General features: G+C 38.9%; 1 protein-coding gene across 3 annotated transcripts in view; it reads left to right on the forward strand.

Moving 5' to 3' along the window:
- The window catches only part of LOC113133519 (polypeptide N-acetylgalactosaminyltransferase 18-like), a 121,956-nt gene extending 95,746 nt beyond the window's left edge, over positions 1-26,210 (forward strand). The window contains exons 9-11 of one of the 3 annotated variants that reach the window (XM_026312374.1): positions 4,975-5,070; positions 13,831-13,998; positions 24,567-26,210. In XM_026312374.1, the coding sequence (XP_026168159.1) occupies positions 4,975-5,070; positions 13,831-13,998; positions 24,567-24,713 (411 nt within the window). In that variant the 3' untranslated portion in view covers positions 24,714-26,210. Of the gene's footprint in view, positions 1-4,974; positions 5,071-7,882; positions 7,970-13,830; positions 13,999-24,566 lie in introns of those variants that run through there. The other 2 variants (XM_026312375.1, XM_026312376.1) reach the window with 2 other exon arrangements.
- Positions 26,211-26,553: the final 343 nt, after the last annotated feature.

A 26,553-nucleotide genomic window follows, 5' to 3' on the forward strand; every position in this document is an offset into this window, starting at 1 on the left:
GGTGGTAAGATACAATGAATGGACTGTAATCTATCTGAACAGCACGTGCAATGACTGGGCAAACGTCTGCAGATGAAAAATGCTATCTTTAAGTAATTATGGAAAATGAAGTTTCCACCCTCCTTTTCACCTACTATAAACTTAAAATATGGCAGCATTAGGGCTTACTTTGATACGAGTCTGGACACAGCAGTGGTCCAGCCAATCAGCCTTTTATATTCATCTTTAAAAATTATTGTTTGTCTATTACCAACGTTCATGGGGAATTCTAAAGCAACGCAAGGCTCAGACTGAAGAGCTTGATTAGATCAACAGACATTTCTATTCAAATCACCCCCTTTTTGAAGGTCACTTGACTGGCAGACTTAAGATGGCTGCCACAGAATGTTTACACTGCAGCAGAAGTAAAGGTGTAGAACATGAGACTCAGAAAGCTGAATTGTTACCTTAACTTTGAAGCTCTTCTGGATTTTTAATTTTTTTTTCTTTTTCATTGTTTTGGCTTTACAGCACGTTTACTGTTTGTTTCAGTGTCACCGCTCTCTTTATCTCCTTTCCAGCAGAATCAAGCAACTGTTTTCAAGAAAAAAGCTGTTACGCTCCACTAAGTTCACCATTTAGTTACTGCCTTTGTCTGTCTGTTGTTTGGTGCAGTACCATACAAGGGGTGTTAGAACTATTTTGCATATAATAAAGTGGAAGGTGTTGAGGTGTTGTCTTCTTTTTCTTCTCCTTTTCCTTTTGGCTGCTGCCTTCAGGGGTCGCCACAGCGAATCATCTGCCTCCATTTAACCCTATCCTCTGTATCCTCCTCACCCACACCAACTATCCTCATGTCCTCCTTCACTACATCCAAGAACCTCCTCTTTGGTCTTCCTCTAGGCCTCCTTCCTGGCAGCTCTAACCTCAGCATCCTTTCACCAATGTATAATAATGCAAAATATGCATTTGTATTTAACCAATTGTTTTTTTGCCAGCTTTGCCAGGGAGAGCTAGCTGCTTAGGCTAAAATAAAATTTGCTTAATTTATTTATTTTTAACAGCCCAGAGATACAACTTTTAATTTTATCATGTAAGGTAACACATGAGGATAAAAGCTGATAGAGGCTATTTTTGAAAACAGTGCTATGTTCCACAATGGGAGTGTGTTGACCCTAGGTATCCTCCACCTTCTTCACTTCTACTCCCTGTAACCTCACCGTCCTACTTGAGTCCCTCTCATTTACACACATGTACTCTGTTTTACTGTGGCTAACCTTCATTCCTCTCCTTTCCAGAGCAAACCTCCACCTCTTTAGATTTTCCTCCACCTGCTCCCTACTCTCACTACAGATGACAATGTCATCTGCAAACATCATGGTCCATGGATATTCCTGTTTAACCTCATCTGTCAGCCTGTCCATCATCACAGCAAACAAGAAGGGGATCAAAGCCGATCCTTGGTGATCCTCTGCCACTCCAGACTTCCTCATACAAAACCACAGCTCCTCTCTCAGCACCCTGTCATACGCTTTTTCCAAATCTACAAAGACACAATGCAGCTCCTTCTGGCCTTCTCTGTACTTCTCCATCAGCATTCTCAAAGCAAATATTGCATCTGTGGTTCTCTTTCTTGGCATGAAACCATACTGCTGCTCACAAATGCTCATTTCTGACCTCAGCCTAGCCTCCACTACTCTTTCCCATAACTTCATTGTGTGGCTCATCAGCTTTATGCCTCTGTAGTTTCCACAACTCTGCACGTCTCCCTTGTTCTTAAAGATGGGCACCAGTACACTTCTCCTCCATTCCTCAGGCATCCTCTCACTGTCCAAGATCTTGTTAAGTAGCCCAGTCAAAAACTCTACTGCCACTTCTCCTAAACACTTCCATACCTCCACAGTATGTCGTCAGGACCAACTGCCTTTCCACTCTTCATCCTCTTCACGCCTTCCTCACTTCATCCTTACTGATCTTTGCTACTTCCTGCTCCACAACAGTCACCTCTTCTACTCTGTGCTCTCTAATATTTTCCTCATTCATCAACTCTTCAGAGTATTCCTTCCATCTTTCCATCACACTTGTGGCACCTGTCAACACATTTCCATCCCTGTCCTTAATCACCCTAACCTGCTGCACATCCTTCCCATCTCTGTCTCTCTGCCTCGTCAACCTGTACAAATCCACCTCTCCCACCTTAGTGTCCAACCTATCATACAAATCCTCATAGACCCTTTGTTTGGCCTTTGCCACCTCTACCTTCACCTTATGCTGCATCTCCCTGTACTCCTGTCTCTTGATTCTCTACTGTCCTCTCAGTGTCCCACTTCTTCTTAGCTACCTTTTTCCTCTTAACACACTCCTGAACTTCCTCATTCCACCATCAAGTCTCCTTATCTGCTTTCCTCTTTCCAGATGACACACAAAGTACCCTCCTACCTGTCTCCCTGATGACTTTAGCTGTAGCTGTCCAGTCATCTGGAAGAACCTCCTGACCTCCCAGAGCCTGTTTCAGCTCCTCCCTGAAAGCCACACAACACTCCACTTCCGCCACTTGGTCCTCTGCTCTGCCCTTGTCCTCTTCATCTTCCTCACCACCAGAGTCATCCTACACACCACCATCCTGAAAAAATATGTTCACTACAACCATTTCCATCCTTTTTGCGAAGTCTACCACCATCTGTCCTTCTGCATTCCTGTCCTGCATACCAAACTTACCCATCACTGCCTCCTCACCTCTGTTTCCCTTACCCACATGTCCTTTGATCTCTGCCCCAACCACCACTTTCTCACCACTAGGGATACCCTGAATCACCTCATTCATCACCCTCCAGAATTTCTCCTTCTCTTCTAACTCACATCCTACCTGTGGGGCATAACCACTGACAACATTCAACATCACACCTTCTCTCCATCATATCAGCCAACTCTCTAGTTTTCCCTGACAAAGTCACTACGTTCAAAGTCCCTACTCTAAGTCCTACACTCCTGCCCTTCCTCTTCTCTCTTTGCCTATGAACATGCCTTCCTCCTCTCCTTCTTCGACCAAGAGTAGTCCAATTTCCACTGGCACCCTGTAGGTCAACAGCACCATCCATCCATTTTCTATACCCGCTTATTCCTATATAGGGTCACAGGGATCTGCTGGAGCCTATCCCAGCTCTCTTTGGGTGAAAGGCAGGGGTACACCCTGGACAGGTCACCAGTCCATCACAGGGCCACATAGAGACAAACAACCTCACACACTCACACTCACTCCTATGGGCAATTTAGAGTCACCAATCAACCTGACATACATGTTTTTGGACTGTGGGAGGAAACCAGAGTACCTGGAGAAAACCCACACAAGCACAGGGAGAACATGCAAACTCCACACAGAAAGGCCGGGTTGCAAACCCAGGACCTTCTTGCTGTGAGGCAACAGTGCTAATCACTCAGCCACCGTGCTGCCCTTATGATAATATTTCTTTAATTCTTAAAGAGAGAGATGAGGCTTTTAGAAAAAGGAACTAACTTGAAACAAACCATTGGTTTATTATGTTTAAGGGGCAATGGCAAACTGAAATATATTGATTGCCTTTTTTAAATTACATTTATTGGTCTATAATTATTTATTTAATGTATCCAAATTCAAGAAGTAAGCTGTTAATCAAAAACTAAAGATGTTTTTCCTTTTGTAAATATTCCTCTGCAGCTGCCAAAAAAGGTGAAGGTTATTCTAAAGTGTTTGCATGACTTTCTGCTTGCAAGCAGTAATTAGCCTGCAGTGGTCCCATTTGTCTTAACTTTAGCTAGTCAACTGGAGCTGTGTAGCTCTGTAGAGCACCACTTTGTCATAATGGAGTAATTAATAATGTAAAGGCAGCAAGAGAAAAACAGATAGAGGGGAGAAGCAGAGATGCAAGGACAGAGAGACAGGAAGACATGTCTATATAAATATATACCAAGCATAGAAAAAAAGATTAGCTTTAACAACTAGAGGAGATTATTCAGGGCTGCCATCACTGTTATTGATGTATAAAATGGTTAATATGGAGCCTGTATTTACTATACCTCAAGAAATCACAGTTTACCTATATCTTATTTCTTTTTAGTAACTTTATGGGTGTAGAATTGAAATAATACTTGCATAAATTGAAATTCCTGAAATAGGTATAAAAGCCAGTAATAATAATACTGATAAGAAGAAGAAGAACCAATTTAAAGAAACAAAATATGTCCGTATTTTCCGGACTATAAGTTGCACCGGAGTAGAAGTTGCTTTCAGCAAAAACAGCCTTGTTGAACAGAAAAAAACATATGTAAGTCACATTTTTACTTATATTAATTTTAGTCTAAATTAGCCTATGAAGCATGATTGCCAGGTACAACAACAAGCAGAAGTGCATTATGAAATTTATTCATTTTTGTCAGCTAAACAATTCTACCAACTTCAGGCAAAAGCTGAAGCAGTGTGTCCTCCTCCTCTCTCAGGTTGCCTGAATGCCAACATGCAAACTTTGTTTCAGTTGCACACTTTATTAACTGCACTTTGAAATCTGCAGTATAGGTCTTTCTTTTGGGCTGTATTTTCACTTCTAACACGTGGAGTTGTAGTTCTAGTCACATCTAATGCTAGTGACTAGTCGACATAATTACTGTAAATATACACATATAAGTCGCTTCAGTGTATAAGTTTCAGGTCAAGCCAGGATAGTAAAAAAGTCAGACTTAGTCCAGAAAATACGGTATGTAAAACCGTTGTGTAATACCTGCCTACTAACAGGTTAAACTTAAAAATATATATGAACCTGCTATTCAAACTTAATTAGCAATTTCTCAGATCATGAAACAGTAAAATTGAAACTAGTGTCCTACAATCATGAGTCATATATACATAAAGCAGTCTCCTTAGGGTTTTATTAAAATTAAAAACATATCAGGTCTTTTACAGTTATTTGCTCTCCCTGTCTCCCTCATCCCCCATCATAACCCCACCCCCCTCTCCTTTTTCAGTTGAAGAACAGTCTAAGAGACGACCTGTGTCTGGACCAGGGACCTGACACTGACAATGTTCCCATTATGTATCTCTGTCATGGGATGACACCACAGGTCAGTGGGCCCTCATTGTATTCTGTTCTAACATCTGAAACAAAAAAATCACATGCAGACATTTTAGAACAGCAGTAGATAATTGGACTTCTGCAGAGCCTTTGTTATAAATGATTGGTTTAGAGAAAGCAACTATTGCATAAAGTTGCACTGTGACATTAAAGCTGTTTGAGTGATATCTCTTTATTCTCCACACAACAAAAAATGATTTTGTAACACTTAGATACATACAGTTTGTTGTCCTCATTTCCAATATCTATCCAAAAGGGTATTATGACATTATGATTATGATTTTCTGTTGTTCGATGCTTTCTTTGTGGTCACATGGGAGCAGCAAAGCAAGCTGGAACAACCACAGTGACGCTGTCTTGTACCACAACTTTTTATTGTTAAAGTTATAGAACATTTGCCTGTTTACGCATTCAGCAGACATGGAATAACATTAGTGTGTGTTTGTGTCCATATCCAAAAATGAATGAATGAATGAATGAATTTGCCTTTTTGCCTGGTTTTAGGTTTTATAAATTCCTGAGAGACATAGTTTGCTCTTAAGCAGCTAAATGCTCATATATGTTCACTAGATAGTTGCTGATTTTGGTATTGGGTAGAGTACAGTTGGTTTTTAAGAATGTGTTTCTGAGAAAAGCCTGTCTGCTGCTGGAACCAATGCTAATAAAGCAGAGATTTAGGGCGGAAAACCTTGAGCTAAAAGTTGCTAACATGCTATATAGCAATTAAAGGAGCTGTGTGGTTGGAAATAATTATCTTAGGTCTCATTACAAAAACTTTACATTACATATTACCTTTTAATTAACTGATTATGTAAAAAGTTGGTTAGTGCAGCCTAAAATATTCCCACAAAACTTGCACTCTTTGTGTAAGTTTTTCAAAATCAGTGCAGCCAATTAACTGTCAAAACACTGTAGATTTAAGGCTGTTTCATTTTATTGAGTAGTAAAGGTTGCATATATTGACCCTTTAATAGAGGCACTGAAAATTTGCTTTAAACAGGGATTGTGACTTTTTTTTTACTTTTCACTGTTTTTAAATTTTCTTTATCTTGATAAAATTAAATGTGTCAAATGTTAAAGTAAAGCGGCTCACACATTGAGAACTAGACTCCACGTCATACAGAGCCTGATATCCCAAAGAGCATTTTAAATCTCACCTCCACTGTCAATAAAGTTAATAGTTTTGACCACCACCTTGACATCAAATCAGCCAAATTTCTATCTGGGTCATTCTCAGCAATACAGCATCAGCTGCTGAAACAGCTGTGTCGCTATCTCTTTGAGTCTCTGCAGTTTCTTCACCTTTTACATCTTTCCCTTCCCCTGGTGACCATAATCAGCAGGTGCTGATAAAGAAATTGAGTTGTATTAGCAATTTTTTATGTCCCTCATTGTATTAAGTTATTCATTCATTATAAGGGCAAAGCTGTCATAAAGGGTCTTCAGCTTATTCTCCTCACAATAAAAAGCTTGTTTCTGAGTGTGCTAGTTTTACTTAAATTTACCTCAAAGCTCAAGAGACACACGGAAATTTTCAAATCCACAACGTGAAGTTGGCTCAGTCAAATTGAGGACAGAAAAATATCAGGTAAATTTATTCAGCCTCTGGCAGAGCAGACTGCCCTCACTCACAGCTGGCATTGCCCTGTGGGCCAATTTTATTCCCCTTCTCTTGCATGCAGAATAATGCAGTTCTATTCATTTGGCCTTTATGATGATAATTCATTAAATTCTCAGGGCTTGAGTCTTTAAACTGATATTTTAAGGCACAAACAAGTTCGGAATTGAGCATGTGCTTTTCTGGCTAGTGTTAGTAAACAGACATTTAGCAGGAGTAGTGATATTTCGAGGTATTAAAGGCAGAAGAAATAAACAGATAATTTGCCTGCTGATATTTATGGAGGAATTTAAGTTTACCAAAAAGATAAATGACTTCTAGCCAGCCATAATTTACCCACTGCACCGTGACATGTCTCCAGATAACAGGGCTATTTTGGGGCTTTATTACGATAAGTCAGGATAGCAACAGAATATCATTACATGGCTCAGGATCAGCAAGGGGAACTAATCACTTTAAAGGCTTTTAGAATCAGAGGTGCATTATACATTATGCACATAAAAGGAAATGTAAGTTATTATCGATCCTGCCCCTACCACACTAATCACAGAAGTATTATAGAATATTAGTATATTATGCATAAATCCTTAATCTTTGCTGTTAATGGATATTCTCATGTATTCACGTATAAACAGCTGCTCCTTGCATTAGCCTAATGAAATTTCAGGCCCCAGCGACTAAACCAACTCAAAGTGATACATGATAAAACAATACCAAACCGGTTTCCACTATCAAAGCTGGTACAGTATATTGATCTCAGACTTTGGCAAATGCCAAAAAGATGCTATGTTTAAGAGGCATAAGCAATAAGCAACCTGAGGAAACAGAGCAAAAAGGAGCAGAAACCATTTCATAGCTGACATCAAAGACTTAATTATTCCTCTGGTCTTCTATCGTGATCACTTTTCATTCTCTGTTCTTTATTTATGTGGACTATCTTTTGTAATGTTATCCTCCAGGAGCCCTTCTTATTCCTCATTCAGATCCTTTTATTCTGATTCATCCAATCCTTTAGATTAACTTGGAGTCCGCTACCTTCTCAACAATATCAATCCACTGATATATGTGTGTGTGTGTGTGTGTGTCCAACAGCGTGATGGATACAGGTTTGAATACTTGATGAACTGTTGAATATCAATGATGCATAACTGTTCTCAATTTCCTTTTCTGCTACTTGACACAGATGAAAGGAGGAAAGCCTGGAAGGAAGTGCAGAGGAGGACAAGAGAGAGTGTAAAACAGATTGAGAGAGAGACAGAAAGACTCTTACACATGGAGAGATATAGTGCAGTAATGCAGTGGCAGCTATTCAATCTGGGATTTCGTTACATACGCCAGTAAATGACCACAGCTATTGACCTCATGTTATGTTCACATCACATATTTAGACCTTTATCAGAGTTGCAGTACAACAAACAAAATGTTTCTTTATTCAAATTATTATTAAAATAAAAAGAGCAATTATTTGTATTAGTGTTAAAGCAATCATTAGGTACAATGTCTTAGAATTACATTTTAATCTATATAGTAATGGATTATACCTTTAGCATTTTAATTATGTAGCTCAGTGATTCCAAACCTATAGAGGACAACAACCCCCAGTGAGGTCACAGGAAAAATCTAAGTTGTAGGATGATAAAAAAAAAAATACAATAAAAAACAATAAAAGAAATTACATTATTTCACATCTATACCAACTATTTAAATGGAACAATATATGAAGGTAACATCATATTTGAGCTGCTCACAGCTTAGACACATACCCACTTTGTAATGAGAGGTTGTGAATAGATACTGATTCACTTTCAAGTGCCACAAGTCAAAAAAGCTGAGAACCATTTTGACTGTTGGGTAGTTTAATCAGTTTAGTCATGCATTATATTTTAAAAAATAAAAAATAAAGATAAAAAAAATAAAAATATATATCCTTATTTGTAACATAATTTGTAACTGTAGCTGCCACATAAATGTAATAAAAAATAGTATATTTCCTTTTGAATTTTGGTGTATAAGTATTGAATTAGCATCAAGTAGCGGAAACGATCCTCATAATTGTAGAGTGCACACAATAAATATACATAGCTGCTTTCTGCCACTACATGACATCCATTCGGCCCACGCTAAACTCCAATACAGAATTGCCAAAAATACTGCAAACATCTTGGGTATAGACCATGCGAAGTAAACTCAGTTTATACTGAGTTGTAAATAGAGTGATTAGGTTTGCAAATTATAGTGTTACGAGCTTGTGCATGTAGCCACTGTGTATATGATCGTTCCATAAGTCTGTGCATCAACCCACTATGTCTACTTTCTCAAAGTAAATAAAAGAATGAATTAAACACAAGCAATGGGGAGTATAATTAAGCATGACCCATCCTGATTATGTGCCATACATCCTTCTAGAGTGCTGATGATGCTATAAACAGGTGCAATCATTGTTGACCTGTCATTACACCATATAGAACTCCTGAAAAAAATTATGGGAAGACTTAATCATTCCTAAATACTTAACGTGTAACAACAGGTCAGTAACATATCAATGTGGCCATGAATGGAAACCGTTCTTCCAAAACATATTCCGTCACTTGGTGTATTGATGATGGTGGTGGAGAGAGGACTGTCTAGCATATCACTTCAAGATCTCCCAGGGGTTCAAGTGGGTTGAGACCTGGTGACTGATTCAAATACAAATGAATCTCTAAAAAAGTATTTTCATTGCTTTCCAGCAGGCTTTCTAATTTCAGGCCAGTGCAGGAGGTGTGAATGACGGATTTATTTGACAGAAGTGAACAGTTGTATTGGAAATTAAGCAGGTAATAGAAATCTGATCTGTGCCTCAATATTGGTGTAGCCTTGCTAAGAAGATTGGTTTGTGGCTGGATCAATAACGTCTGAAAATTAGACCTCTGAGGCTATTTACCAGCACAGAATTCATAAGTGTGTGTTCATGTGTAATAGAATCTCAGATTTCTATCTTTGTGGGAACCTATTAGACTTTGTTTTTTTTTTTTTTTTTGCAAAGTGAGGACAACCAGTCCTTGCTTCTTTATGAGGCTGTCTTAGAGCTGCAGCATTAAGGTATGTCGCGCTGATATGCTGTTAAAGATTGAGGTTTTTGGATTACTTGTGGTCAATATGAGTTCTCACAAGTATAGTAAGATAAATCTGTCCATCTGTGTGCATTGGCATGCCTTTGTGTGGGGGTGGGTGCGTGGGCACAAGCAAAACTTACTGCAACATGTAAGTTGAGGCAAAAATGAACAAGCTGCAGGAAACTGATGTGTACAAAAGGCCCAGAAAAATCAGCCAAGCTTTGATAAAGAGAACCCAAAAAGCAGAACAAGTTTAATCAAAGATTAAACTTTGAAACACAGCCTTGCCACCTGGGAAAGACAAAAGGCTTTCGTCCAACAATGTCTTTTCATAGTTTAAAGAAAATTTTGAAAACACTGATTTATCAGTTTGGGGAAGTTGTTAGTTTATTAATGATTTAAATTGCAGTTATTTTACCATCATATTAAGAAAGCTCAGACCAATTACCAAACTATGGGTACATTTTGGCAAAAAGTTTGTGTGTGCGTGAGTGTTTGGCAGAAACCCAATTACTGCACTTTCTAAAACATTAACCTTTGACAAAATTGATCTATGAGAACGTATTTCGTCGGTGTCTATTCATGAGTTGAAGGAAAAACATTCACAGCCTTCCTGTGGGATCAAACACAATCTTACTTTAGACAGAATCTTATTGTAAGATGTGAATTTCCAACAACGTTTTAGTTTAACTGAAAAAAAAAATTGTAGAGGCATCAAAGCAGAAAAATATAGAAGAGCTTGCTGGTTAATTTTTCGGGTCATTGAAAGGCGGTGGTTATAAAACAGAGATATTGTTATGGTTGTCACTGTGATACAGTCATCCATTTTCAAAATCATTGAGTCTGCAAGCCTATTACGACAGGAATCAATCTGATCAGTGTGAGATACAGTAATGAGCTCTCTCTCTCTCTTTGTGTGTATGTTTGTGATCCTGATAGAAGTAGGAACGGGAAAGTTTTTTACTCTGTTATCTGGATCTATAAAAAGCAGCTTTTCTCTAGTGACCTCATAGTCGGCTTTAGCTTGTAAACTTTCACATCTGGATGAACCTCTTCATTATGTGCTGAGATGACTTTGCAAGTATTGTGCATGCTCTGTGTGTGTGTGTGTGTGTGTGTGTGTGCGTGCGTGCGTGTGTGTGTGTGTGTGTGTGTGGTTTTTTTTTAGTTGTCTTCTTGCCACTGGAGCAGATGGCTGCTGGGACACACCAGTGATTAGCCTGTCTGACTGCATCCCTTGCTGTCAGTAATAAGCTCACCAGGAGCCTCAGTTAAATCACAATCACATACACATAATGAAAAAAAAAACTGTAAAGAGTAAATGGGCCAGTCTGTCCCAGCTCAAGTGCCATTAGGCATCAAATGTGACAATAAAAAAATACACAGAAAAGTTATAGCCTTCACAAAGTTTTGCAAAGATATTTTAAAATGGACTTTTACTACAAAAGCTGACTGTACTGAGTGACTGAAACATATACTGGCAATTACTGCTGATTCTCACAATGACTAATAGATTACAGATGACTAGGCAAATACAGTAATGTCATTCATTTTAATATCCTGACAGTCTATTTTGACATAAGCTTGTGAACAGCTCTCATCTTTACATATTCCCAAATTTTGCTCAGATTGAAACGTCATCTGTTGAAGGTAGACATTAAACACCAGAAAATCAGCCCAGCTTACACAGGCTCTCCACTGTCCATACGTGTTAAAGTGTCCATCTGTGCGCTGTGTGTCCAACACAGTGCTAATGTGCACACTGTGCTAATTCTTCTGTTAAAGAAGCCGTGACAGGAGAGGAACTGGCATTAAACCCTCTGTTGGGAATTAAGCATCAATCTACAGACACAAGTTTAATCGCTCTTTTTAACGCCCATGCACATACACAGAGAAACAATTCTTCACTCAGAAGTATTCGCACATAGTGGGAGCGGTCATGCACGCACATGACACATCAGCCTGCAGTGTTGTCTGTCTAGAGATGTTTTTAAACAGCAGCTTAAAAGCTTTGTCGCTGGTTCACAGTGTGATAATGGCTCCTATATAGAAATGTCCTGTTCCTGCAAGACTGTCATCATTCTCATCAATTACCTCCTCAGAGCTTCCACACACTCCTGTGGAAACACACACACTCCAAGAGTCGAAGCACACAGCCAGTGCATCCATTTGTTTTCAGCAGTGCTGCTTCTGTGTTCAATCTTTTGTTACTCCTTGATCTCAACTTTTTAAGCTTGTTTTGATTTCATGTCAGCCTTGATCCTTCTCATATGCTTGAATATCGTCAGGTTGTCTGTGATTCTTTGTCTCATCTTTTTTATTTTCTGTCCAACTTGGAGAGATCTCTGTCTGACTTTATTGTCAAGTTGCTTAAGGTGTGTTTGATATTTTGCAGGCTTCAAAACTGGGCCAACATTTGCATTCATTACCATGTCGATGATTTTTGTTTAGTTGACTTTTTCAGACATTTGTTCATATAATATTTAGCCAGAATATAATTTTTCATCTCTTTTCTGACCTTTGTTCTCCTTGCGTCATTGTTCCTCCTCATCTTTTTATTTCCTAACTTTTCTAAATACTTCAGTTACCAGTGGTCAGTTTACTTCTCACAGCATGAGAAGAGAGAATTTTCTTTAATGATCTGGAAAAGCATTCAAGAATTAGGCTACTCCCTGCTGCTAATGCATCATTAAAACTGCAAAGTTACCTGCTGTCCCAGTTTTGGTTTTGTATATTTTGTTGAGCAAAAAGAACTCCCTTCATCATTAAAAACATCCCTCTCCAACATACTTCATGTACATAGTAAAAAAAAAAAAAAATTGATGGTGGTAAACCAAGCAATCATACCTTCAGTAATAATTCACTTTTTATTTTACAGATAAAAAGTTGAATTCATATGAAAAACAAGCTCAGTTCAAAATTTCAGCCTTTTTTTCTGGTAGGACCAGTAGTTTTTTGTTAGCAAGTTGTAACTAGAGATTGTCCAACTGACATTACATAAGAAGGTTTACTGGCTACGATACATTTTAGCACATCCGAAAGTGGATGGATTAACTTCCCTACTGATCTCATGATATTATTCTACAAAGCTTTATTCTTCAGGCATCGTGTCTTTAATTTAAGTCTTCCAACTAGAGTAGATGATCCAACACTTAACCTTAAATATATGGACACACTTCTTAGTTTCACAAATAACCTACAAGCAGCTCTCAAGCATGCTGCACACTTGGGGATTTTAAAGCTTTATTATCCCGATGTTATTTATGAGTCCTGTGTGCAAATGTGCAAATTGTAGGTTATTATGCAATGCTTGAATAAAAATGCAAAGGACTGATAATATCTATGTTTACTCAGTTAATATTCTATCACTGTGTTACAAATGTTACTGATTACAAGTATAAATATGGAAACAACTTAGAAGCTAGAGTGGGTCATTCACTAAGTGGCGGTTTAATTCTCAGCTTCTCCAGCTGTCGAGCTGAAGTGTCCTCGAGTAAGACAGTGAATCCCGACTTGTTGCCAGTGGCTGTTCCATTGGGGTGTGAATGATTGCCTGGCAGCCTTGCTGAATACAGTTTGTGTGCAAATGTGTGAATGGACAAACAGTGTGAAACACTTTGAGTGAGCATGATGTGTTGAAAAGCGCTATAATAGGTGGGAAATGAAAATATGTAAAGCTGGAAAAAATGTCCAGCTGCAAACTGAAAATAGAAAACAATGGAATGATTTATTCATAAAGTTTAAAATATATGATCAGAATGCATGTATTCTAAGATGTAAATATACAATACAAAGTGTGTAGTACCCTGAAATCAATTCTCAGTTTGATTGTGGTTAAAGAAATTTATTTGCATATAAATGAGACTGTAGGAGATTAAATATACAGCTGCTCAGGTGAGACAGACTGACTATCACTGTGTGATCATATTCCACAGCAAAGAAGGATGAATTATTGCTAAATGTGAATGGCTGCTCTCAAAGGCCATAAACCTGTGTGAAAAATTCCTTCTGCTGAGTTCCCATCTTTGTTTCCCAGCAGAACGTATACTACACCAGTTCCCAGCAGCTCCACCTGGGAGTGCTGAGTCCGACAATTGACGACGATGATAACAAGTGTCTGGTGGATGTGAACAGCAGACCCAGGCTTCTGGAGTGCAGCTACGCAGCTACCAAGCACATGAAGCTCACCTGGACGTTCACTCAGGTAGACCACACTCAAACAAAGAAACGCAGTTGTACAGGTGCTGGTGCAGCCAGATGCTCAATGCAAAAGAAAGGCTTCAATGCCAGCTGTGTGCATATTGCAGTTATTTCAGATCTTCTGTTTAGAAGTATACAACCTTTGATCCCATTGGTTTTCTAATTGGTATGCTGTATGTAGCTGTAACTTCCCGCTGTTTCTTGCCCGCTGGACCAAAGCTCCATGACTTTAGGGTGCTCTTTTTTTAAAAAATAAATGAGTGGGATTCATGCTTCTTCTCATTCTGTTAGAGCATAGATCATTCTTCCATATTTTTATGCGGTATGCGTTTTAAAAGCACTTCTACTTCAGTTGGATAATGAGCTTTCACACGTCCACACTTTCTGACTTTTAACAACCCTCTGTCTTATTTTTAATCTTCACACTTTTAATGTTGTCTTAAAATGTGACACATAAGTAGAGTGAGCTGGATAATTAGTATAAAGGAGACACTACTGTATTCATGCCCCAGGCATCTCTGGTCTGTGTGTGTGCATTTGTAGCCTTCACTGTGTGTGTGCTGTTTTTGTTCCAGACACCGGGATTGAAAAAGAGGCTTATTTAAATATCAGTCAAACCCTTCCTCTCCCTAAGAGAACAATACCTCATCGTCCTTTGACTCTCCATGGTTTCCTCAGTATCTGTACATATTGGGCACACTGGCAGGGGAATCTGCCATTAATTAGCATCAACTAGAATCAGAAATTGCACTTCTAACTTATGTCAGAAGTCAAAAGATGAAACCCATTAGGCACATCCCCATGGGTGTTTTTGAAAAGAGAACTTTTTTTTTTTTTCATACAAAGTTTGTTGAAGAAGTCAAATAAGGCCTGAGACTGAACTACTGGCTTTTCTTAATAAAGCAGATGAAATGTTAATAGGAAAGATTCAAGAAGAAATAGCAAAGTAGTTTGAAACTCAGTAAGTTCAAATTGTCTCACACATTTCTTGGGTCAAATTTGTTTCTCTAACATTGAATAAACAAGAAAAATTCAAATTAAAACTGAAATGTACTTTTGGCTCAGTAGTGGTGGCACTAATGATGTTATTTGGAAAGGTATTTACCATTAATTCATATTTAAATCACATTTACATTAATATAATGATGTTTACCGTTATCATTATAAAATTCTATTCAAAGCTTCACATTTCATAAATGTTCTAAAACATATAATAAAAACCTACAGAAGTATAAAAAGCCTCTCGGTGTATAATTGTCTTAACATATTGTTGTAAACTGAAGTTACAACATCATGATGCACTTAAAAAAACCCAATACCTTACAGCACAAATTAGAGTTTTTTTACACTGAAAATCAAAATACTACTCTATCAGACTGTACTGACCTCAACTCAGAGCCAACACTATGAGTTTAGGTCTCAGACTCTGTCCAGAAAGAAGAGGTATCAGCGCAAATACTGATACTGTAGCCACTAATTTAAAAGAGTCAATTCTGCAAAAACAAGTAAAAAACTAATGGAGCATTATGGTGCTGTGTGTGCAGGGCCACAGAAAGGCCAGGTTGTGAATCCAGGACCTTTTTATTTTAAAAAAATATATATTATTATTATTATTATTAATATTAATAATTTATTATTAGCAGCATTAAGTGATTTTTGTTGGCTACCTGGCACTTCACAACATCAAAATGGTCAACTCGTCAGCAAACAGTTGCTCATTTACACAACCAGCAGACACAAAGCAACATTAGCATTCATTTTTTATAGCCACCTAATGAATATAAATCCAATATTCCCTCTGATTTTAGCTCTTTAACTAGTAAATGCTACAACAGTTTGGTGCTGACAAGTATATTATATGGTTTTTAGAGCTTTTACACTAGAAACATCTGTCGACTATACTTAGTTTCACTTGGAAAACCAAAGCATTTAACTAAATTAGAATGTTTCCAAGGAGTTGAATTTGCCTATAATTCATTCTAGGTTTGCCACTGCTAGTAAAATCTTTACATGTAGTAATCTGATCTTAACTTCAAATTTAATTTACTGCCAAAGAAAGTAAAGGTGAAACAAAGATGAAAGGTGTGGAGACACAGAAGGAAGAAAGAGATGAGGGCTGCAGAAAGACAGGGTGACAATGAGGAGGGAACAACAGAAGATTGAGGAGAGAAAGAAGAAGTGAGTGTTCAGAGAGGCAGTGCTGGAAAGGTGTGCAGCGAACAAGAGAAGAAGAGACAGAGCAAGGCAACATTTCTTGTGGAGCGGGCAGTCAGTATTGGTGCATTCTTGTTTACAATATTGAACTGAGCTTGACCCAAGGGAACAGACATCAACAGAGGGAAAGGCAGACAGAGTGGAAGAAGGAAAGAAAGAAAGGAAGCGTCATAAAAATCTGTCCAAGAGCAGGTCGTTTTTTGTTGTGTTTGTTTTTTGTTTTTGTTTTGTATAGAGTTGTCTGTTTTTATTTGTCCCTTTATGGATGCTCCTTATCCTAAACTAGCCCAGTGAGAAGTGTTGCCACTCCAGGTTCGCTATAAGGGAAAAATCAGAATGTATGACCAGCAGCAGGCCTACTCATAAAGCTTTCTGAGCAACAATGGTTTGACACATCAAGACCAACAGCAGCATCAGTCTGTATGTACTGTAGACCTACGAATTGAGAAGTGAACAACGGCACTGAAATAGCCACTTAAAGTGTATTTGTAATTTGAAACGAACATGTTCACCAAATCACTGTACTGATGTATTTTACTATTTCCTATTGATCATTTACTGTAGGAGGAGGATAGGACATTTAAACAGCACTATTTATAAAGAATTTCAGTGTAGCTTCAGTATTGGATCATGTTCAAGTAATCAGTCATTTATAACTGCTCCTGGCCACTTTCTGAGAGATTGTCAACAGTGTAAATATCAGCTCATGTTTTCTTTACACCTGACAAATACAGCTGTGGCTTAAGTCATTAACATTTTGGAAGCTTTTAACCAGAAGGCTGCATCTTACTTAGCTATCAGATTAGAGTTATTGAGATATTTTCAAGCTGAAAATATTACTTACTACTTCTGCAGCATTATATGACTGTTTTGCCAGCTGGTGTTTCAAATATATATCTTAAAAGGGCTTAGTCTGCAGAATGAACAGTTTGCCAATTACCTTTAAGAGTATTTTACAAGGCTATTTTTCACCCAGAGCGGCTGAAGCAACACACAGAATCCATAATTCATAGCTGTCAACTTAAGAGTCAATTAAAAAATCTATAGAGGGGAATATTTACAGTAGCTAGGAGGGGTTCATTGATTACATCCAGTCCCAGGGGACAGGTATTATCTAAACAATGTGATGTCAACAAACTGTACATTACAAGGCACCAGTGAAAAGTCATATTAAACTCATATCGTGTGAATAACATTTATAGAAAACACATTATGTGTTAACAGGGCACCAACCTTTAGAGTCATAAATCACTAGACTGATGATGGCAGTGAATAGGAGGATACTGGAGGCTGTATGTGACTTCTAGCACTAACATTTGTGACCCTGCCCCCAGAGTAAATATAACATTTAAAGTTTTCCTAGCTTTTGAAGCATTGACATTAAAGGTGCATTATTTGATTTTTTTTTAGCTACTTGCAGCCATTGGAATAGGCTGGAAACACAGTGTTGTCATATTTACAGACAAGCTGACCGATGGCATATATATCAAAGTATTCAAAAGCTAAAGTAAAACCTTTCTTTACTCAACTCTATTGTGTGTCAACCTGCTAATTGTGCAGCACTGCTCTCCTTCACCACAGCCAGTCTCCACGGCAGATATAAAACTATATGAAATACTTGATTAGGACACCAGCTGGACTCATTCTTTTTTAGCACTCCTCTTGAATAACACACTACCCAAAAATCATGAAACAAGTCTCGTAACCAAATGTTAATAAATGTTTCTAATTCCTGCTGTTCTGTCTTTATTATAAAAGATATCAACAGAGTAACAGTTGTTTTCCTTTGTAATTATCTGTAGATGTAGAAATATGGGTGTTAATTGCTCCAAAGTTATGATTTATGATAATCTATGATGCCTCAGTTAACAGAGAGGAGACATGCTTCTCTGCCGTTCTGCATACGAAATAAAATAAAATGAGTGTATTTTGGCATGGGAATCCTATCTAGTTTAGCTTTTATGTGAAATGCATTTACAGAAGCACTTCATGCTTGGTGCACCAGAGTTCTCTGCACTTTGTGTTCACACAGTGCTTTTACTCACTACATCCTTGAGGTGAATGACTTGGTGATTGAGTGTCTGGCTGACAGATTGCCTGGCTTACCGGCCAACTGGCTGACTGGCTGTCTGATAGCTTTCTGGCTGACTGACTGTTTGACGGACTGATTAACTAGTGTTCCTGCCTTAATAGCAGGGATTCAGTATTGTGGTCCAACCCTGCACTCTGCACACAGACAGGTGGGCTCACTGCTTAATTGAGGAAAAAGTGTTGGACACATGCCAGATATTTGACTGCATGTACACATGTGCATACACGTATGTATGCATATAAAGCACTGTTGACTGGAATGTGTGTGTGCGTGTGAGGGTGTGTGTGCGTGTGTGTGTGTGTACTCTAACTCAGCTTCAGTATGCTTAGGCTCTTGTCATCAGGTAAGCCAAGAAGTAAAACAGAGTACAGACTTTTGAGGACACTTGTTGGAAGTTACGGTGAAAGTTGCCCACTTGGAAAAAGGCAATTAACTGGTTTTTAGCGCAGGAGACAAAAAAGATCAGTGTGATTACCTGAATGGCTACCTCTGCTGTACCATATATAGTAAGAGCCATCAGCTATGATAATGTCAGTAATATCCCATTAGCAGCCCACTGCAGCATGCAGTGTGAAAGCTGAAATGTCACATCCAGTACTAAAGAACTCATGCTGCTTCTGACAGCAATATTTTCACAGAACTGATGGATTGTAGCCAGAGCAGTAAAATAAGGCAGTGACCTTGAATTGTCATGCAAGCTTGGAACTGACACATTCTGGTCTTTAAATCTGCATGATTCATTTTTTTGACATTTTGTCACCATTATAACTGTTAAAAAACATCATACAGTTACATTTACACAGCCAGCAGTCCTAGACCAATGTTAGGTTTGTTTTTTTGTGTTATCAGCTGAATGGGAGTCCACTACTTATTGTTCTTTTAGGTCTATTTTGCTTTCCAATATCTGGCTCTTTAGCTGCTAAATGCTGTACTCGTTGCTATCATTGTTTACCTGCCATCTGGTCCTGAGGAGGGAACATACAATGGGTGAAGCAAAACAGAACAGTTGTTATACAACTATGACAGTGAGGTAAAAGTCATTCAAATGCTTGACTCATCTAAGAGAGACTCCAAAGTTGGGTGAAAGCTACATGTAGATGTGAGTTTGTCACCACAAACAACTCTTTTCATATTACACATTTTTATTTAGTCTGTTGTTAAAATGAAAATATAGAGCAGTAATAATGTGTCCTGCTAAGCAGGCCTATAATCAGACCTGCTGTATGTTCAAGTTTCCTGCAGCAGAGACAGAACTCCTCTGCTACATCATTGACCGCTTTCAAATTTCTATCAAATGAACACACCTCTATACATTTAAACAATAGTCTTCAAAAGGTCAACGGCACTTTAACACAGCGAGTTCTAAATGTTTTTTTAACTGTAAAATAGTAACTAGACTGGCCCCTGAAGTTGGCATATCATCAGGATCCCTCAGCCATAGCTCAGCGGAAGAGAATGATTGATGGCAACAATCACCAACTCTTCCTCCACTGCTTTCCCATGGGATATCCTGGTGACAAGTGGTGACTACACACCAAAAAACATGAAAATATGCATCCTTTTTAGACCATGACACTTTTTACTGGAGGATCTGCTATTCCTTCTAAAAGGGAATGTTAATTGTTTTCCCAGGAGGCATTTAGAAATAAACACAAATACAGTACATCGTTTCAAAATGCTCAGGTACACTGTAGGAAAAACCTGTGCAACCTGTAATAGATTTTTGTTTTATACCTAGAAAACTTTACTTACTGACACTAATGCAGTTTCTGAATCAAGTACTGGACGAGAAACAAATGTTATCAGTAATGTCAGCAACAAAATTTGTTAGTTAAGGTTGAGTCTGATGAAGTATTTTGTCCCCAGATGCAGATGAAAGAGACCATGTAAAATACTGAAAAAAATAGCAATCAGTAACATAATAAACATTCAAGCATAATAAAAAAGTTAATATCAATTGTTGATTCCCTCATGTAATAAACCTTTTACGTTTCTCGTTAGAGGCTCTTTCATCCTTCACTGAAAATATCACCTACTTGCTGATTGGATTTTAAGAAGCACCGTATTATAAGTGCCTCACATGAAAAAGCTTTTTATAAAGACTTGAACTGTAGAAGGGGTTCATTTGGTTGCTCAGTAGAAATCATGTAAAATTTTGTTCAGTTCCTGACACAGCATGGTCAGTATGTCAGTGATTGACATAAATAGACATCAACAGTTGTAAATCCAGTATGCGAATCTCAGAGACAGGTTCTCTCTCTCTCTCTGTCTCTCTCTCTGTCTCTTTCTCTCTCTCTCTCTGTGAGTATGATGTGTGTGAGCATGACACCAGAGTAGACACACTTAGTTCTATCATCTGATCACACCTACACATGGAGGCCATGTGAACAAACTGCTCTGTGCAAAGGCAGCTGTGCACACAGACAAGCAAGCTGAGAGGATCGATATCTTTTCAGGGAGCTGAAAGCTTCGATGAGAACATAACAACGTTACAGGGACGAACTCACCTACATAAACACACCCTGGACCTTGTGATTTCCCACGGCCCCTCCACTCCTGTTTAAGAAACCTGTGCTACCTTTTGGATCATTTCCCTCTCATCTTGATGTCACTGCTACTTTTCAAGACCATCAGCTTTATGCTATGGAAGGACTGGTTTCCAATTAACATCCTGAGGCTTTTAGTTTGTTGTTGCATTCCACTTGCTCTGAAATACTGGATCCTCTCACCCTTTTAAGATCAAAATCCTCTAAGTCTTGCACTGAACTCAGGGTGAAAAATTTTATTACTATATTTTATTACAATGCGGACATTGCCTGAATATTTTACTATCGGTTGATGACTGGAGTCCTGCAATGTCAGTGCCCATGGACCTTAGGACGGCTTTCAACATGGTGAATCATGCACAGTCTGTAGGTATTCGGGGCACTGCTTTAAATTGTCATATTTATATAATGGGAGCTTTGTAGTAGCTCTCTGCGATTTTTGCTCCTCATGTGCACTGCTCTCCAGGGGGTTGCTGCAGGGTTCTGTTTTTGACCCCACTCTTTTCTCTTTGTATATCCTCCCCCATGAGAGGAGTGAAAGAAAAGAACATGCTTTCCTTTCATTGCTCTGCAGATGATTTACAAATTTGTCTGCAACACAAGGACTGTACTTCTATGCCATCACTACTGGATTGCCTTTAGTATATTAAAGCATGGCTTTCACAATTGGGATCTTCCATTGGTTTTAATGATTTAAACAGAACTTTTGGAAAATGGCTTCAATTTTAAAGGGGTTCTATTATACACTTTTTTGGGGAAAAAAATGGGTCCTGGATGTCCCCAAAACACATCTGTAAATATTCATGATGAAATACCTTTCAGTCTTTCCTTTTTTACAATGATCTTGAGATATAAGATAATCCATGCTTTTATTAGCTCTCACTTTGATGATTGTATCGCACGCCATGTTAGGCTTAATCAGTTTTCACTGTCATGTCTCTAGCTTGTCCAGAACATCGCAGCTTAATTCTTAAATGAACTAAATGTGAAAAGCCTGTTCTGTCATCCCTTCATTAGCTCCAAGTACACTTCAAAGTCTTTATATTTTGTTGGAACAACAGAGTACTGTTGCTCAAAAGATTGCATGACACTCCTAGCCTTAAATCATACTTTTTATTTATACATGCCATGTCTTTGTTGGTGTACTGTATGACTAAGCCACTTGTTTCACAAGTTGCACTTGACAGTACTGCAGTACTAAAGTGTGGACTCGTGGCTCTTTCCATTGTATTAAACTGGTTATAGTTTGTGATCAAATACTGTTCAATTTATAAGAAAACAAAAGTTGGATAGATACAGTGGGTACGGAAAGTATTCAGACCCCTTTAAATTTTTCACTCTTTGTGTCATTGCAGCCATTTGCCAAAATCAAAAAAGTTCATTTTATTTCTCATTATTGTACACTCAGCACCCCATCTTGACAGAAAAAAACAGAAATGTAGAAATTTTTGCAAATTTATTAAAAAAGAAAAACTGAAATATCACATGGTCATAAGTATTCAGACCCTGTGCTCAGTATTGAGTAGAAGCACCCTTTTGAGCTAGTACAGCCATGAATCTTCTTGGGAATGATGCCACAAGTTTTTCACACCTGGATTTGGGGATCCTCTGCCATTCTTCCTTGCAGATCCTCTCCAGTTCTGTCAGGTTGGATGGTGAACGTTGGTGGACAGCCATTTTCAGGTCTCTCCAGAGATGCTCAATTGGGTTTAGGTCAGGGCTCTGGCTGGGCCAGTCAAGAACGGTCACAGAGTTGTTCTGAAGCCACTCCTTTGTTATTTTAGCTGTGTGCTTAGGATCATTGTCCTGTTGAAAGATGAACCTTCGGCCCAGTCTGAGGTCCTGAGCACTCTGGAAGAGGTTTTCTTCCAGGATATCTCTGTACTTGGCCGCATTCATTTTTCCTTCAATTGCAACCAGTCGTCCTGTCCCTGCAGCTGAAAAACACCCCCACAACATGATGCTCCCACCACCATGTTTCACTGTAGGGATTGTATTGGGCAGGTGATGAGCAGTGCCTGGTTTTCTCCACACATACCGCTTAGAATTAACACCAAAAAGTTCAATCTTGGTCTCATCAGACCAGAGAATCTTATTTCTCATAGTCTGGGAGTCCTTCATGTGTTTTTTGGCAAACTCTATGCAGGCTTTCATGTGTCTTGCACTGAGGAGAGGCTTCCGTCGAGCCACTCTGCCATAAAGCGCCGACTGGTGGAGGGCTGCAGTGATAGTTGACTTTGTGGAACTTCCTCCCATCTCCCTACTGCATCTCTGGAGCTCAGCCACAGTGATCTTTGGGTTCTTCTTTACCTCTCTCACCAAGGCTCTTCTCCCACGATTGCTCAGTTTGGCTGGACGGCCAGGTCTAGGAAGAGTTCTGGTCGTCCCAAACTTTTTCCATTTGAGGATTATGGAGGCCACTGGGCTCTTAGGAACCTTGAGTGCTGCAGAAATTCTTTTGTAACCTTGGCCAGATCTGTGCCTTGCCACAATTCTGTCTCTGAGCTCCTTGGGCAGTTCCTTTGACCTCATGATTCTCATTTGCTCTGACATGCACTGTGAGCTGTAAGGTCTTATATAGACAGGTGTGTACCTTTCCTAATCAAGTCCAATCAGTTTAATTAAACACAGCTGGACTCCTGATGCCATGTCTGACACATGATATGCCTATGAAGCCTTGCTGTAAAATGGCTCATAATTTTTACACCAATACAACTAGCAGCCGGTAAAATATGTGCTGGAAAAGATCAAGAAACCCAGGCTTTGGTGAAAAAGATTATTTGCAGGCTGACAACTGTCAAATTGTACAGCTGAGGTTTGTTGTAGTGTGCTTGGTAAGATGAGTTTTCCTATACCATATTGTACGTCAGTATTTAGGTGTATTCATCTATTCTTAATATGAGTTAATGTTTCTGATATGTATTTTATCTTATGTCTGAAACTGTATAGCAACGCCAAAGACATGAAATAACAGTCTTTCCATATGAGATAGTTAGACAGCTGAAACAGAAATAATCTTCTTCAGATTGCAGTGTATTTTTACTGCTTTAAAGGTTTGCTGACCTCTTCTGGTTGCAGGGCAGTTGCATCTCAGACTACACCCTGAACCAGGAACATGAGGTTGGCAAAAACAAGGCTTTCAGCTGCTGTTACGGTTTCTGTTAAGCCACTATTTTGGGCCTGTGCCAGTCTGCAGCTATTTACTGCATCCTTTGTTCTTTTTATGAATGGCTGAAATCAGGCTAATCTAATCATTTACATGTGGCATGTTTATGTAACTTGTTACTCTGTAGTGTGTAGCATCCTACCAGCAGACTATTCCGTGTCAATCAACATCCTATTTGCATTCATTCATTCGGTGTGATAGAGAGTGGCAATCACATCCAGCAGATAGCAGAGATTTCAGCAGAGATGTCTTGTGAGTGAAAAGGAGGAAATAACCGAGCCTTTCCTTTTTCATCTTGTTTCATGTTGTATTCACTCTGATCGGGCAGTATCAGAAACCTGCAGGAGAAAACACAAGCAGACCAAGCTGACTGATCACATTTCTTGCAGTTTACATGTGCTGTATCTGTAGACACCATAGCCCCTACAGGTAGTTACATTTTTGAGGAGGCACATGTCAGCATCAGTCTAGACAGCAACCTCTTAAAGAAGTCTTTTGTTGTCTTCATATGGGACAGAGTCACCCACTTTACATTTCTCTGTCTTTCCTTTTAGGGTGGCTCCATCCAGAACACGGACTCTCAGCGTTGTCTGGAGCTGGTGGAGAGCAGACAGGCAGAGTTTGGTTTCCAGCTGGCTATTCAGGACTGCACCGATCAGAAATGGACCATCACTAACATACTGACAGTCCTGCCACAGTGAACATAGTGACACCACTTGACTACTGGAACTCTTTAGTTGTGATGGAACAATCTAGTAGGAAAGGAAGTTCAAACAAGAATATGTGCTGCTACAAAATGAAATACCAAACTGACCCAGACTGACTGTCAGGAGGTTCTGGTGCAAGTAAAAAGAGTCTAGTTAGTGAACTAACATGCTGACCTAAGCAGCAAACTAGGTGTCCAAAACATGAGCTTCAATACTGCAATACCAGACCAAATTTAATAAGAATCTGCACAGGAAAAGATGTGCTTCAGACAGACATGGGCTATCAGTAACCTAATAACCATTTCATACTAATGCCCTGAGAGAAGAGAGAGAGAGAGAGAGAGATGGAGCTGGGGCTCTTAAAACCTCCCACTCTGCAATTGAAATGAGAAATATACTCACTTGCTCCAGAGGACAGGCTCATGAAATCATGTGTGCACTTGTTATTGCAGGAGCAGATCAGGATTGTATCTACGATAGGACCTGAACTCCCGGAGTCTCATGGCAAAATCCCCAAACTGAGTAAACATGGTTTATGTTTATATGCAGAGGGAGAAGTGCAAGGTTAGTAACTACACACATACTAGAAAAATCGAACAATTTAACAATGTAAACTGGCTGATTTGTTACACAAATTACATGGAAGACAGGTTTTGATTTATTATCGTTACATAGTACTTGACCCAGAGTCCCGGCAGGACAGATGCTATAGGTTTCCTCAGTGTGACTAAAAAGTGAGGGAGTGTAATGGAGAATAACCAGCAAAGGATTTAAACTGGCATTGTGATAGAAACTATCCTTCAGAAGGTTCAGAGTGTGATTTGTAATTAATTGGATCAGAAGCAGAGCCGTCCATCAAGCTGGCATATCTGTGGGTTCAGAGAGCGAGCAGGACATCTATCAGGAGAGGATGATTTTGGACTTCCTGCTAGCTCTTGTAACACTAGCACATAACACAACTGTTGGCTCATGCAGCAATGATATATCGCAAGTAGAGTTGGGTGAAAAAGTGAAACTGTTGGTGCTGGAGAAGATGAAGCACACTTCAACAACTGGAGGTCAAGGCAAGCACAGCAGTCCACTGAAACTAGGCACTGATCCTAATCCAAATTCTCCCTGTAGAACTCAATTTACATAGGAATTTATAGACAAGCCACCAAACTCTTTACATTTTGGGGGGTATTTAAAAAAACACAAAATTTCTGATTTTGTTAATTATTGTAACTGTCCCCTTTATATTTTCTGTAAATTGTATCCACTAAAATGTGATTTAAAACTTGGGCCAGTTATGTAATAGCAGTGTAGACATCCCTGTCATTTCATTTCATTTAGCAGTCACATTTTAGATGTGTAGCCTAAAAATCAACCATAAAGAACTCAACATGTGCAATATGTGTGTCATGTTAGAATGTAAACTTATGAAGTGAGACCTCTTTCACTTCCAGAAATATTACAGAGATCCTGACCTCAGCTTTTTCAGTAGTAGCATTGGCCTTCCAAAACCTCTTTCTGCTGGCTGGAATGTCATGTTCAAGGACATTTGATATAGAAAATAAGAAGTTAAAAGAAATTCCTTACTAACATACTCAGAGTTCACTCAGGTGGACTGAAATGGCAGACGTTTTCCTGGCACAAAAAAATAAAGTTCAGATATTTATCATCCTATGCCCAGGACCTCCTCTCACAAAGACTTCCTTTTGAATGTCAAGAGCTATGGTTGACCCCTGATGGTAATCTCAGCCAAAAAAAATGCACCATTCTTTGGCCTCAGTCTGATAGACATTACTTTTTTTATAATTATAAGTATTTAATATCCCAAAGTCCACTGAGCCCC

This window comes from Mastacembelus armatus, chromosome 6, assembly GCF_900324485.2.
Source record: "Mastacembelus armatus chromosome 6, fMasArm1.2, whole genome shotgun sequence".
Taxonomy (NCBI): domain Eukaryota; kingdom Metazoa; phylum Chordata; class Actinopteri; order Synbranchiformes; family Mastacembelidae; genus Mastacembelus; species Mastacembelus armatus.